At 50.4% G+C, this 14,634-nt stretch overlaps 1 protein-coding gene across 1 annotated transcript in view; it reads right to left on the reverse strand.

The window, feature by feature from the left end:
- MAN2B2 (mannosidase alpha class 2B member 2) overlaps window positions 1-14,634 on the reverse strand; it is a 107,771-nt gene that overhangs the window by 24,414 nt on the left and 68,723 nt on the right. The window contains exons 16-18 of the mRNA XM_075333372.1: window positions 14,255-14,386; window positions 13,232-13,341; window positions 9,357-9,474 (exon numbers count right to left, since the gene is read on the reverse strand). Of these exons, the coding sequence (XP_075189487.1) occupies window positions 9,357-9,474; window positions 13,232-13,341; window positions 14,255-14,386 (360 nt within the window). The remainder of the gene's footprint in view (window positions 1-9,356; window positions 9,475-13,231; window positions 13,342-14,254; window positions 14,387-14,634) is intronic.

Genomic DNA, 14,634 nt, shown 5'->3' on the forward strand with positions numbered 1-14,634 from the left:
ACATTGTCCAAACACTTCCAAGGAGAGCAGAGCCGAGCACAGTGATCAATGGGGTCTCCCTAACCAAACTCCAAATTTTTTGACATATCACTTTGCTAATTAGGCCTGTGACTAGTTGCAGAGGACCCCCATTTCCTCCAACCTTCATGTATCACACATTTCTTGCACGTGTGTTACTGCTGTAGAGTTGTGTCTCTCCACGACCAATATCCGATCAAGTCCCTGTAAGTGAACTTTAAGGCCAGCTCCTAAAAACATTGCGCATGCGCTTGGCTCATTTTGGCAGCATAAGTGTGCCTTGGAAGCGGGGTGAACACTTCCTAGCTTCATTAGGTGCACTGCGCATGACCAGATGTTCAGAAGACGTGTACGTGAGCCTCCTTTTGCACTTCCGGTCACGTGCAATATGCCAAGTGAAGCGTCCACCTGCTTCTGAGGTGCACGGACGCTGTTGAAATGAGCCCCGTGCATGTGCGAGATTTCCAGGAGCGACATTAAAGTTCACTAACAGGGACCTGATCGAATATATCTGTCATGGAGAGACACAACTCTATAGCAGTAACACACATGCAAGAAATGTCTGATACATGAAAGTTGGGGGGATGGGGGTCCTCTGCGCCTCCTGTTCAGCACACCAAAGAAGAGAAATCCAGGAGGCTGTGCACAACCAGCGATATCTACACTTAGGGTGCACGAGGCGTACAATCTAATGGAGATATACCCTTTATTTTTCCATAGATCAGTAATTTCATGAAATAAAATACCAACAGTGATAATTAAATTAAGAAATTACTAATCTTTCTTCCTGGCTGTGTGGCTGACATGTTACAATGTACTGCTCTTTGATCTAAGGAAAGAGGGGGCTTCAAAAGGATGAAATCAATGGGTGGGGGAGCGCAGCTCTGTGCAGATAACATCTTCCCTGTGTGTAGTATTGGCATTTACTTACATTCAGAAAAATAAGTTGAAAATACTCTAAAAGCCGGGTTCCCTCATATGAAAATGCGTTTTTGCAGCTGCTTGCCCAACAATACACAACAGCAACCGGATTATTGTGCTCTTCTTCGTTTTCACCCTGTTTGCTGAATTTTTGGGCGCTGATTTGATGCAGCATTTTTACTGCATTTTTTAATTAAAAATAGCTGTGATTCTTGTGTTTTTGTGTGACTTTTATTTAGCCTCCCCATAGAAGCCCATGGGGGGGGGAGGGGCAAAAAAAGCACCAGAAACCGCAGAGTTTATCACCATCGGCAGGAGTTTTCATGAAAATCACATTAACTTTGTCTGACCTGTCCCCCAACTGCAGTGTCCCTGAATTTGATGCGGGCTTGCATGCTGAGCCTGCATCTTTCCCGAGCAGATGATGGCTGAACTATTCAGCCATCATCTGCCCTAACAGCCACGGGTGGAGCTGAGCTCTGATCACAGCTGTTAACCTATTAAAATGCCACTGTCAATCTCAGACAGAGGCATTTAAAACGGATCAGAAGGAGGGTGAATCAGTCCATGCACATGTAACGGGGCGCAGATGAGGTGCCATGATAGCTGGGGGTCTGCTGAAGACCCCTGTGCCTGTTATTAGGGTACTCCTATGACAGCCAGCCTGTATCTATACATAGCACAAGCAATCGGATGAACGCAGGTTCAAGTATTTTAAGGGAACTAACAAATACAGTAAAAAAGTGAAATAAAATGTTTATAAATATGAAAAAGAAGGGAATTTTGTTTACTTACCGTAAATTCCTTTTCTTCTAGCTCCAATTGGGAGACCCAGACAATTGGGTGTATAGCTTATGCCTCCGGAGGTCACACAAAGCATTACACTTAAAAGTGTAAACCCCTCCCCTCTGCCTATACACCCCCCCGTGCATCACGGGCTCCTCAGTTTTGGTGCAAAAGCAGGAAGGAGGAAACTTATAAATTGGTCTAAAGTAAATTCAATCCGAAGGATGTTCGGAGAACTTAAACCATGAACCAAAGAACAATTCAACATGAACAACATGTGTACACAAAAGAACAACAGCCCGAAGGGAACAGGGGCGGGTGCTGGGTCTCCCAATTGGAGCTAGAAGAAAAGGAATTTACGGTAAGTAAACAAAATTCCCTTCTTCTTTGTCGCTCCATTGGGAGACCCAGACAATTGGGACGTCCAAAAGCAGTCCCTGGGTGGGTAAAAGAATACCCCGGTAATAGAGCCGAAAGACGGCCCCTTCCTACAGGTGGGCAACCGCCGCCTGGAGGACTCGCCTACCTAAGCTGGCATCTGCCGAAGCGTAGGTATGCACCTGATAGTGCTTCGTGAAAGTGTGCAGACTCGACCAGGTAGCCGCCTGACACACCTGCTGAGCCGTAGCCTGGTGCCGCAATGCCCAGGACGCACCCACGGCTCTGGTAGAATGGGCTTTCAGTCCTGAAGGAACCGGAAGGCCAGAAGAACGGTAGGCTTCAAGAATTGGTTCCTTGATCCACCGAGCCAAGGTTGACTTGGAAGCCTGCGACCCTTTACGCTGGCCAGTGACAAGGACAAAGAGCGCATCCGAGCGGCGCAGGGGCGCCGTACGAGAAATGTAGAGCCGGAGTGCTCTCACAAGATCTAACAAGTGCAAATCCTTTTCACATTGGTGAACTGGATGAGGACAAAAAGAAGGTAAGGAGATATCCTGATTGAGATGAAAAGGGGATACCACCTTCGGGAGAAATTCCGGAACCGGACGCAGAACCACCTTGTCCTGGTGAAACACCAGGAAGGGAGCTTTGCATGACAGTGCAGCTAGCTCAGACACTCTGCGAAGTGATGTGACTGCCACTAGGAAGACCACCTTCTGCGAGAGGCGAGAAAGAGAAATATCTCTCATTGGCTCGAAAGGTTGTTTCTGAAGAGCCATTAGCACCCTGTTCAGATCCCAGGGTTCTAGCGGGCGCTTGTAAGGGGGGACTATGTGGCAAACCCCCTGCAGGAACGTGCGTACTTGCGGAAGCCTTGCTAGACGCTTTTGAAAAAATACAGAGAGCGCCGAGACTTGTCCCTTAAGAGAGCCGAGAGACAGCCCCTTTTCCATTCCGGATTGAAGGAAAGACAGAAAAGTGGGCAAGGCAAATGGCCATGGAATAAAACCCTGATCAGAGCACCAGGATAAGAAGATCCTCCACGTCCTGTGGTAGATCTTGGCTGACGTTGGTTTCCTGGCCTGTCTCATAGTGGCAATGACCTCTTGAGATAACCCTGAAGACGCTAGGATCCAGGACTCAATGGCCACACAGTCAGGTTGAGGGCCGCAGAATTCAGATGGAAAAATGGCCCTTGAGACAGCAAGTCTGGTCGGTCTGGTAGTGCCCACGGTTGACCCACCGTGAGATGCCACAGATCCGGGTACCACGACCTCCTCGGCCAGTCTGGGGCGACGAGGAGGGCGCGGCGGCAGTCGGACCTGATCTTGCGTAACACTCTGGGCAGCAGTGCCAGAGGAGGAAAGACATAAGGCAGTCGAAACTGCGACCAATCCTGAACTAAGGCGTCTGCCGCCAGAGCTCTGTGATCTTGAGACCGTGCCATGAATGCCGGGACCTTGTTGTTGTGCCGGGACGCCATTAGGTCGACGTCCGGCTTCCCCCAGCGGCAACAGATCTCTTGAAACACGTCCGGGTGAAGAGACCATTCCCCTGCGTCCATGCCCTGGCGACTGAGAAAGTCCGCTTCCCAGTTTTCCACGCCCGGGATGTGTACTGCGGAGATGGTGGAGGCTGTGGCTTCCACCCACAGCAGAATCCGCCGAACTTCCTGGAAGGCTTGCCGACTGCGCGTGCCGCCTTGGTGGTTGATGTATGCCACCGCCGTGGCGTTGTCCGACCGAATTCGGATCTGCCTGCCTTCCAGCCACGGATGGAACGCCTTCAGGGCTAGATACACTGCCCTTATCTCCAGAACATTGATCTGAAGGGAGGACTCTGGCTGAGTCCAGGTACCCTGAGCCCTGTGGTGGAGGAAGACCGCTCCCCACCCTGACAGACTCGCGTCCGTCGTGACCACAGCCCAGGATGGGGGCAGGAAGGATTTCCCCTTCGACAAAGAAGTGGGAAGAAGCCACCACTGAAGGGATGCCTTGGCTGCCCGAGAAAGGGAGACGTTCCTGTCGAGGGACGTCGATTTCCTGTCCCATTTGCGGAGAATGTCCCATTGAAGAGGACGCAGATGAAACTGTGCAAATGGAACTGCCTCCATTGCTGCCACCATCTTCCCTAGGAAGTGCATGAGGCGTCTCAAGGGGTGCGACTGGGCTCGGAGGAGAGATTGCACCCCTGTCTGTAGTGATCGCTGTTTGTCCAGCGGAAGTTTCACTATCGCTGGGAGAGTGTGAAACTCCATCCCGAGATATGTCAGCGATTGTGTCGGAGTCAGTTTTGACTTTGGGAAATTGATGATCCACCCGAACCTCTGGAGTGTCTCCAGAGCAATGTTCAGGCTGTGTTGGCATGCCACCCGAGAGGGGGCCTTGACAAGAAGATCGTCCAAGTAAGGGATCACTGAGTGTCCCTGAGAGTGTAGGACTGCAACGACTGTTGCCATGACCTTGGTGAAGACCCGTGGGGCTGTTGCCAGGCCGAAAGGCAGTGCCACGAACTGAAGGTGTTCGTCCCCGATGGCGAAACGCAGGAAGCGCTGATGCTCTGGTGCAATCGGCACGTGGAGATAAGCATCCCTGATGTCGATTGAGGCTAGGAAGTCTCCTTGGGACATCGAGGCGATGACGGAGCGGAGAGATTCCATCCGGAATCGTCTGGTTTTCACGTGTATGTTGAGCAGTTTGAGGTCCAGGACGGGACGGAAAGATCCGTCCTTTTTTGGTACGACAAACAAGTTGGAGTAAAAACCGTGACCCCACTGCTGAAGGGGAACGGGGATAACTACTCCTTCTGCCTTCAGAGTGTTCACCGCCTGAAGAAGAGCATCGGCTCGCTCGGGGGGCGGAGATGTTCTGAAGAAACGAATCGGAGGACGGGAATTGAACTCTATCCTGTAACCGTGAGACAGAATGTCTCTCACCCATCGGTCTTGGACATGTGGGAACCAGGCGTCGCAAAAGCGGGAGAGCCTGCCACCGACCGAGGATGCGGTTCGGGGAGTCCGCAAGTCATGAGGAGGCCGCTTTGGGAGCAGTTCCTCCGGCGGTCTTTTTAGGACGTGCCTTAGACCGCCATGAATCAGAGTTCCTCTGATCCTTTTGAGGCCTGTTGGACGAGGAGAATTGAGACCTGCCTGAGGGCCGAAAGGACCGAAACCTCGATTGTACCTTCCGTTGTTGAGGTCTGTTAGGTTTGGACTGGGGTAAGGACGAGTCCTTACCCTTGGATTGTTTAATGATTTCATCCAATTGCTCGCCAAAACAGGCGGTCGCCAGAAAACGGCAAACCGGTTAAAAACTTCTTGGAAGCAGAGTCTGCCTTCCATTCACGTAGCCACATGGCCCTGCGGACTGCCACTGAATTGGCGGATGCTACCGCTGTACGGCTCGCAGAGTCTAGTACCGCATTCATGGCGTAGGACGCAAACGCCGACGCCTGAGAGGTTAATGACACAACCTGCGGAGTCGCGGCTCGTGTGAGTGCATTAATCTCAGACTGACAAGCTGAGATAGCTTGTAGTGCCCATACGGCAGCAAATGCCGGAGCAAAGGACGCGCCGATAGAGCTCCTGATGAAATCCATCTATGAGGCTATCTGCCTGTCAGTGGCATCCTTGAGTGATGCACCATCTGCCACTGCAACTATGGATCTGGCCGCCAGTCTAGAGACTGGAGGATCCACCTTGGGACACTGAGCCCAACCCTTGACTACGTCAGGGGGGAAGGGATAACGTGTGTCATGAAGTCGCTTAGTAAAGCGCTTATCCGGAAAAGCTCGGTGCTTCTGAACTGCGTCTTTGAAGTCGGAGTGATCAAGAAACGCACTCCGTGTACGTTTGGGAAACCTAAAATGAAATTTCTCCTGCTGAGAAGCTGACTCCTCAAATCGGAAGGGGTGGAGGAGAAAGATCTAACACCTGATTGATTGACGCTATAAGGTCGTTTACTATGGCGTCCCCTTCAGGCGTATCAAGGTTGAGCGCGGCGTCAGGATCAGAGTCCTGATCTGCCGCATCTGCTTCATCTTCCAGAGAGTCCTCATGCTGAGAACCTGAACAGTGAGATGAAGTCGAGGGAATCTCCCAGCGACCCCGCTTCGTCGGTCTGGGACTGCGGTCCGTGTCGGAGTCCTCCCCGTGGGACCTATGAGTTGACCCAGGAGCACTTTGCTGCTCCGACCGAGGGGGGCATGGGGGCAATGAATCAACAGTGCCCGGGGCCTGTGTTACAGGTCTGGACTGCAAAGCTTCCAGTATCTTAGCAGACCATCTATCCATAGACTCAGAAAGTTTGTTAGCAAATACTGCAAACTCTGTCCCTGTCACCTGGACAGTGGGGGCTGGAGGTTCCACCTGGGCCGGGGGTCCCACCAGTGGCTGAGACTCCGGCTGAGTGAGTGTCACAGGGGCCGAGCATTGCACACAATGAGGGTAGGTGGAACCTGCAGGAAGCATTGCCGCACATGAGGTACAGGTTGCAAAGTAAGCCTGTGCTTTGGTACCCTTGCTTTTTGCAGACGACATGCTGTTTCTCCTCTTAGAATAATCAGTGAGGGTATATAGCCAAACGCTAACAGTGTGGCCGTACAGAGTAAATGTATACACTATAAGCATATAAATATACACTTCGGCACCCAGGGGGACCAGCACCTAGTAACAGGTGCGGCTTACCGACCGCTCCCAGCGGTTGTGTGACCACCAGATCCCTGCCTGGGCCTCCCAGAGCTGCTGGAGCTCAGTTGTCTCCCCTCTGAAGTTCTCCAGCGTCTTGTAGCAATGGCTGCCGGCGTTCAGAGAGGAGGAGGGGGCCGTGGGCGTGCCTGTAAAAGTGCGGGAATCTGGTGCCCCACGGTGCTCAGTGAGGGGGGAGGAGGATACAAAGTATGCTCCTGCCCTCAGCGCTGACGTCCAGTGCAGCGTCCCGCCCTTACCCCTGACTGGCAGGCCCGGGGGCGGGAATATGCGGCACTAGGCCGCAAAAGCCGGGGACTAAAGTTATAAGCGCGGCCGGCAAACAAGCGCGGCCAGCGCGGTAGTCCCGGCGCACTAACACACCCAGCAGCTGCTGCAGTGTCTATTACCCAGGCGCACTATGCGCCGTCCCCAAGGGGACACAGAGTACCTCAGAGTCGCAGGGCCTTGTCCCTGATGATACCCGGCTCCTGTCCAGCAGATTCCCCCAGGGGCTGCGGAGGGAGCGCGGTCCCAGTGCCTGGTGACCGGTCAGGATCCCACTTCACCCAGAGCCCCTAAGGGATGGGGAAGGAAAACAGCATGTGGCTCCTGCCTATGTACCCACAATGGGTACCTCAACCTTAACAGCACCGCCGACCCGAGTGGGGTGAGAAGGGAGCATGCTGGGGGCCCTGTATGGGCCCACTTTTCTTCCATCCGATATAGTCAGCAGCTGCTGCTGACTAAAATGTGGAGCTTGCGTGGATGTGTGCCTCCTTCCACAAAGCAATAAAACTGAGGAGCCCGTGATGCACGGGGGGGTGTATAGGCAGAGGGGAGGGGTTTACACTTTTAAGTGTAATGCTTTGTGTGACCTCCGAAGGCATAAGCTATACACCCAATTGTCTGGGTCTCCCAATGGAGCGACAAAGAAAATACAAGTTGCAAAAAAGTTCAAATCACCCCCCTTTTGCCCCATTAAAAATGCAATTGAAAAAAAAACAAAAAAAAACCAAAACACACGCATATTTGGTATCGCTGCGTCCAAGAACATCTGATGTAGCAAAATGTAAAATAAATCAATCCAAAAATCAAAATGCTTAAATTAATTTTTTGCAATAAAATTCCATAGGAGATGATCAAACCATCGTATCTACCCCAAAATGGTATCAGTAAAAACATGATCTCAGGGTGAAAAAACAAGCTCTCACACAGTCCCAAATCATGAAAATTAAAAACACTACAGGTCTCGAAAAGCGGTGTCATGAGAATTTATGGTAAATAAACAAACCCAAAAAGCATTATGAAATTTGACTTTTTTGGCATTTCAAGAACTTGGATTTTTTTTCCATTTTTTTTCCTGTACATCACATGATAAAATGAATGGTATCATTCTAAAAACACAAATTGTCCCGCAATAAAAAAACAAAAACAAACCCCTATATGGCTATGTTGATGGAAAAATAAAAGTTATGGTTCTTGGAAGAAGGGAAGTAAAAAACAAGAGGGCAAAAAGGGAAAAACATCAGATCATGAAGGGGATAAAAAGCAAACTGCGTTTTTCTCCCCTTTCCCAGATCCAGTGCCGAGTCTCTGCCTCTGCTCCTGGTGTTGTTACTGTCTGCAGCGCTGACAACACTGCAGCTAATCCATGAGCTAAACAGCTGGTGCCGTCAACTCTAGCAGAGGCGCTCCATAACTGGCTGCAACGCTGCCGATGTGATGTTAGGGCTGGCAATAATCAAAACTGGGCGCAGAGGTGGAGACTCCGCGCTGGACCCGGGGAGGGGGAGTAAAGCACAGTTTGTTTGTTTTTTTAAACACGCTGCGGCTGGGGAACCTTTGAGAAACCAGAAAATCCCTCTAAGGCATCCTTTACACGTCCGTGTCTCCGGAACGTGTTTGGTCCGTTTCCTCACGTGCCGGAGAAACGGGCACACGTAGACCCATTGAAATCAATGGGTCTGCACTCACGTGCGTGTTTTGCCATGGACCGTGTGTCCATGTGGAGCATACATGTGGCCGTGTGCTCCACATGTAGACATGTCCATTTTTCTCCGGCATCATGGGTGTCACACGGACCACACACGGACCGCACAGATGTGATCTGTGTGACATGCACCGGAGAATACACATGTGTCTGTGAAATAAAAACAATTTCTATACTCACCTTCTCCAGCACTGCTGTCTCTGCTGCTGCTGTCACTTGCTTCTGACCCCCGCTCATTATGCTCATTGCATATTCACTCCACTGCGGGCCGGAAGCAGCAGCAGCGGGGAGTCGGCAGGACGGGAAACCGAAAATCAGCACCACGGACAGTAACGCCAGGGACAGGTGAGTAGAAAGTTCCCATTCTCCGTGTGTTATCCGTGATAACACACGGAAAACACACGTGTGCCATAAACACTGCACACGAAGTGCAATACGCACCTTTTACACGTCCGTGAAAAACGTGCGTGATTATCATGGACATGTGAAAGAGGCATAAGTGCAGCACATTTTCTCCATAAAAGAACATTTTAATGTACAGACCTAATCAGTTATTACTATTTATGTACTCACCACTGTCTTCTTTCTGTGTGAACTTCCACTTCCACCGCTTCATGGTGGTCAGGTCCCAGGTTCCAGTAAGTGAGCGTTCCTCCACTAACCGCACAGTTCCCAGAGACTGAAGAAGAAGCTAAGACACAAAAAAATATTATGGCAATAATTTAACAATAAGGAAACTCAATGGCAAACAGTACAATCACATTAGAATATATTGGTATGCATTACTCACTACAGAAAACGTCGTTTCACACATACTATTAATTCTGAGTTCCCGAAGGTTCTGATGATTCTGATTTTTTTTCAATTTTATATATTTTTTATTTCTATGGAACATTTATGTATCTAACACATTTCTGCCTGTGCATCTAACAAGGAATATATAAAGATGGTTTCTGTTAGGCCCATGGCTCTCCTTTAAAACCAATGGTCCAGGTAATGACCTTTACCTGAACTAATGAGCATGGATCAGTGGGAGTCTCCCGTCCTGCTACATTCACAGTGGTGTTGCCTGGATTTCCCCTTTAAACCCACCTTATAATATAGCAAAGAGTATACTAACTGGAAATGATCCACACGGCAGACACTTTGGCTGAAGTCAGTGCGGTGTGAGAAGATCGTGTACGATAAAGCGATGACTGTATATGAAAGCATATGTGAGAACACGAGGTCAACCTCAGAGGAAAATATTCCATAGGAAGAGAACATCCTCCCTGCGATTCATAAAATAACTAGTAAATAGAAGAAGGAAAAGTCATCCACTTCTAGCAAAACCTAAAGTTTCAGAATTATTCCTGTCTCTGGGAAAGCTGTGTGCTTCCAGGGTGGACACTGAGCTTCTGAAGGACTCCCAAAAGGCAGTTGTTAATGATGAGATTCGAGGAGGAGCAAGAGGGAGGGGGAAGGAGCGAGAGGCAAGAGCAGGAGCGAGAGAGGGGGGCAGGAGCGAGAGAGGGGGGCAGGAGCGAGAGGGAGGGGGCAGGAGCGAGAGGGAGGGGGCAGGAGCGAGAGGGAGGGGGCAGGAGCGAGAGGGAGGGGGCAGGAGCGAGAGAGGGGGGCAGGAGCGAGAGAGGGGGGCAGGGGCGAGAGAGGGGGGCAGGGGCGAGAGAGGAGGGCAGGGGCGAGAGGGAGGGGCAGGGGCGAGAGGGAGGGGCAGGAGCGAGAGGGAGGGGCAGGAGCGAGAGGGAGGGGCAGGAGCGAGAGGCAAGGGCAGGAGCGAGAGGCAGAGGGCAGGAGCGAGAGGCAGAGGGCAGGAGCGAGAGGCAGAGGGCAGGAGCGAGAGGCAGAGGGCAGGAGCGAGAGGCAGAGGGCAGGAGCGAGAGGCAGAGGGCGGGAGCGAGAGGCAGAGGGCGGGAGCGAGAGGCAGAGGGCGGGAGCGAGAGGCAGAGGGCGGGAGCGAGAGGCAGAGGGCGGGAGCGAGAGGCAGAGGGCGGGAGCGAGAGGCAGAGGGCAGGAGCGAGAGGCAGAGGGCAGGAGCGAGAGGCAGAGGGCAGGAGCGAGAGGCAGAGGGCGGGAGCGAGAGGCAGAGGGCGGGAGCGAGAGGCAGAGGGCGGGAGCGAGAGGCAGAGGGCGGGAGCGAGAGGCAGAGGGCGGGAGCGAGAGGCAGAGGGCGGGAGCGAGAGGCAGAGGGCGGAGCGACAGGCAGAGGGCGGAGCGACAGGCAGAGGGTGGAGCAGGGGAGGGAGGGGCAGGGGAGGGAGGGGCAGGGGAGGGAGCGAGAGGCAGAGTGAGAGGCAAAGGGAGGGGCAGGGGAGGGAGGGGCAGGGGAGGGAGGGGCAGGGGAGGGAGCGAGAGGCAGAGTGAGAGGCAAAGGGAGGGGCAGGGGAGGGAGGGGCAGGGGAGGGAGGGGCAGGGGAGGGAGCGAGGGGCAGGAGCGAGAGACAGAGGGAGCAGCGAGAGGCAAAGCTACGCCCCCTCCTTCTCATCTATCTACATAGGAGTTGGCATGTGCTGCTGATGAGATTCTCTCTCAGTAATGGGAAAATCTTCACTGAAAACAGATATTACCTCACAATTGAGAATTTTGATAATAACTGATCCATTCTGGCAGAGAACTAAGCAGTTTTCTCTGATAATATATTACAAAGTTGCTATTTTCATGTGCAATATTTATTACATTTTTTTTAAAAAATGATGGTTATGCTTAAAATAAAGAAGCCCACCTAAGAATTAACATTTACTGGTGATATTTTTATATTGCAGGGGCAGTAGGGGTTCTCTGCTTTAAACAATTTCCTTCAGTAAAAGAATCCCCTGACAATAAGCTGATTACAAAGCGTCTGCTGGGATCATCTATAATCTTTGAGGAAATTGGGCAATACATTTTCACTTTGCTGGCAGCACCACCACTCGGGAAATCAAGCATTCCACAGTAACAATTAAAACAAATAGGTTGTCTGTGTAATGCAATACAGGACAGGGCACAGTCTATTCTGGATATGAAATGGGACGCCTATCTATTTCCAACTGTGCCAGATAGATACTGTTTGATAAAGCTTGTAAACATAAGCAATTCTGCAACTTACCGCTTATTAAAATATGCAGCCATTCTTGAGATTAACAATTTTCTTCTGAGCGCACTGCCTAGGAAACTGACCACTGCTGTTTGTCTAGTTTGTAAGCACTTCCCCACCATATTATATCCAGTGCAGGGTCTTCAGGGGTGGAGCAAGACACTTTTTGAATGCACGTCTTCTGCTCCGCCCCCGAGGATCTACTCCAGGAATAACACAGTTGTAATAGCTTTGAAATCAGAGTATATTTTCTAGAAAATTCTTTGTGATTTTGAAGACATAACCAGGGTGGTAAGGGGGTAGAGAGAAAGTGTGTCCATCTTTGGGAACATTTTTTTTTTTCGGAGCTAAAACTGTATATTACTTGAACAGCCCCTTCTTAATTGCTGTAGTCCCCAGAGTAAAATAAAAAAAACAACAAAAAAAAAAACAAAAAAACAAAAACCGTACACTCATTGGGTCTCTTATGACATTATTATGTCGCACGAGCAGTGCAGCCAATCAGCAGGCACTTTTTGGGCTGCGAAGCTCACACTCTTCCTGACTGTCCAAGTCTCATCCAAGGAAACATGTGAAAAAGCCCAATAGTGTCCGCTAATTGTCACGTCACGTGAGATTAATGGAACATGGTGGCTTAAATTTCTGGGACAATGGGGAAGATTTATTAAGGTCTTAAAGGAAACCTGTCATATCCCCAAATGCTTATAACCTGAAGATTTGGGGCCAATCTGCAGCATAGTGGTGTTTTAGAGCTGCATGGCCTCAGGCTTTCAGTCATAGAGCTGTGGCTGGCACAGCTTCAGTCACTGCTCAATACATAGCAAGCAGCAGCTGTGAGCACACTCAGCACATTGACTGACAGCCGTCTCTGCAGTGTATCAGTACAGATCCAGCTGTACGTCAGTGCACTGGTTACAGCTGCTGCTCAATTTTTACTGAGTGGTGACTGAAGCCCCACCGGCCGTGCCACTGACAGTCGTCTTTGCAGTGTATCAGTATACCAGCTGTCAGTCAGTGCCGCTCACTGTATACTTAGCAGTGGCTGAAGCCGCACCAGTCGCACCTCTATGACTGACAGCCGTCTCTGCAGTGTATCAGTTTAACAACTGTCAGTCATTGCTGAGGTGCAATTAGAGCTGCCGCTCACTGTATACTGAGTGGTGACTGAAGTGGTGTCACCAGTATGACTGACAGCCGTCTCTGCAATGTATCAGTATACCAGCTGTCAGTCTGTGCTGAGGCACGTTTACAGCTGCTGCTCATTATATGACTGAAAGCCAGTGCTGCCAGGAGGAATACAGTTCATTTACTCACAGTAGTAACAATCAGAAGGTGCTTTATCATGTGTTGAATATGCTTTTAGATGCCTCTAATTACCTTGATATTTATTGTAGCTGGTTTGGAGAGGACGGGGTCTTCATCAGCCTCATACAGGTGCTGTATCCTCAAAAGAACCCGGCTAAAATCTGCTTCATCCCGTTTATTAGCTTGGATTGAAAAAAGTGAAAGGTGGAAATATTTAACATCTTTTAGTGAACTTTTCTGGTACATATGTGTGCCACCCTGGCAAAACCAGGGTGTCACAGAGGTTTGCATACATCTTTATGGTGCAGAGGTCACTCTCCCTTGGGGAGTTTCCCACACCAATACACACCAGCCAATCAGGCCCCACTCGCCCCCTCCTCAGGAAAAGGGGAAGGGGAGAGAGGAGCTTGGGGAGAGCAAAGTGTAGTTTCAGTCAGTCTGCAGGAGGAGAGAGGGCTGGAAGCAGCCCCTGTGTGGGGCTAGGAGAAGTGGCAGTGAGGGCCTCAGGAATAGGCCAGCCGCTTCCTGTGTACGGAGCAGACACAGACACTAGGCAGGAGAAAAACACCCGAATTACACACAAGGATGTGGGACCCGTCCTCGCAGCAGCCGTGGGCACCAGTTACCAGCAACTTGGTTAATTCTTGGACTCGTGTCAGTTATTGCCTTATAATGTGAATACTCCTGCACCACCCGGTCCAAGCCGTGGACTGCACCCGTTACTCCCCAATCCATCACACCGGGGTCCCGGGACATTAGCACCCTACCCGTGGAGGGAAAATCACCACCTTGCTGCCCATTATCATCCCCAGGATCCTGTGACCGGCAGCGGCGGTGCTCCATTACCTCACCGCACACCACGGGTGGCATCGCGGAACATAGACTACCAAACCTCCCCTGTATATAATGCCCCTTTTGTTGTGGTGCCTGGGATCACAGACCGGGTCACGCCACCATGATACCTTCAGAAGCGACCCCTTGGCCTGGATCTAAGTACCCCCTATCCCTGGGCGACACATATGCATTTTTATCACTTGTTATTCCTCTTGGAAATGTATAAACAATGGATGATGTGAGAATTAATTATAATCCTACCTTTGTGTACAGTGCGCATGTGCTCCGTGTGGTCTGAAGAATATTTCCATCCAGGAACACTTAGGATCTGAAGGTGAATATTCGGGGGTAAAGTAACCGGGGCATCAGCCACCATTTGATCCTCAGCTTTTCCTGACCAACAATAATGATTATTAGAGCAGAGATTATAAGCCCTTTCCCATAACAAGCAAAAGAAAAAAATATATTTTAGCAAATATATGTAGTTGCAATAAAACTAACATTGTCAGGCCATTTATATTTTTTTTTTACTCTCCATTATGCCATTCCTCTGTTGTTCCTCTTGGAAATGTGTGAATAAATTAACAGCTAGGTGTTACCACTCCACTTGTCAAAGGTGTGCAAAAAAAGCAAATAAGAGT

Source organism: Anomaloglossus baeobatrachus, chromosome 1 (assembly GCF_048569485.1).
Source record: "Anomaloglossus baeobatrachus isolate aAnoBae1 chromosome 1, aAnoBae1.hap1, whole genome shotgun sequence".
NCBI classification, from domain to species: domain Eukaryota; kingdom Metazoa; phylum Chordata; class Amphibia; order Anura; family Aromobatidae; genus Anomaloglossus; species Anomaloglossus baeobatrachus.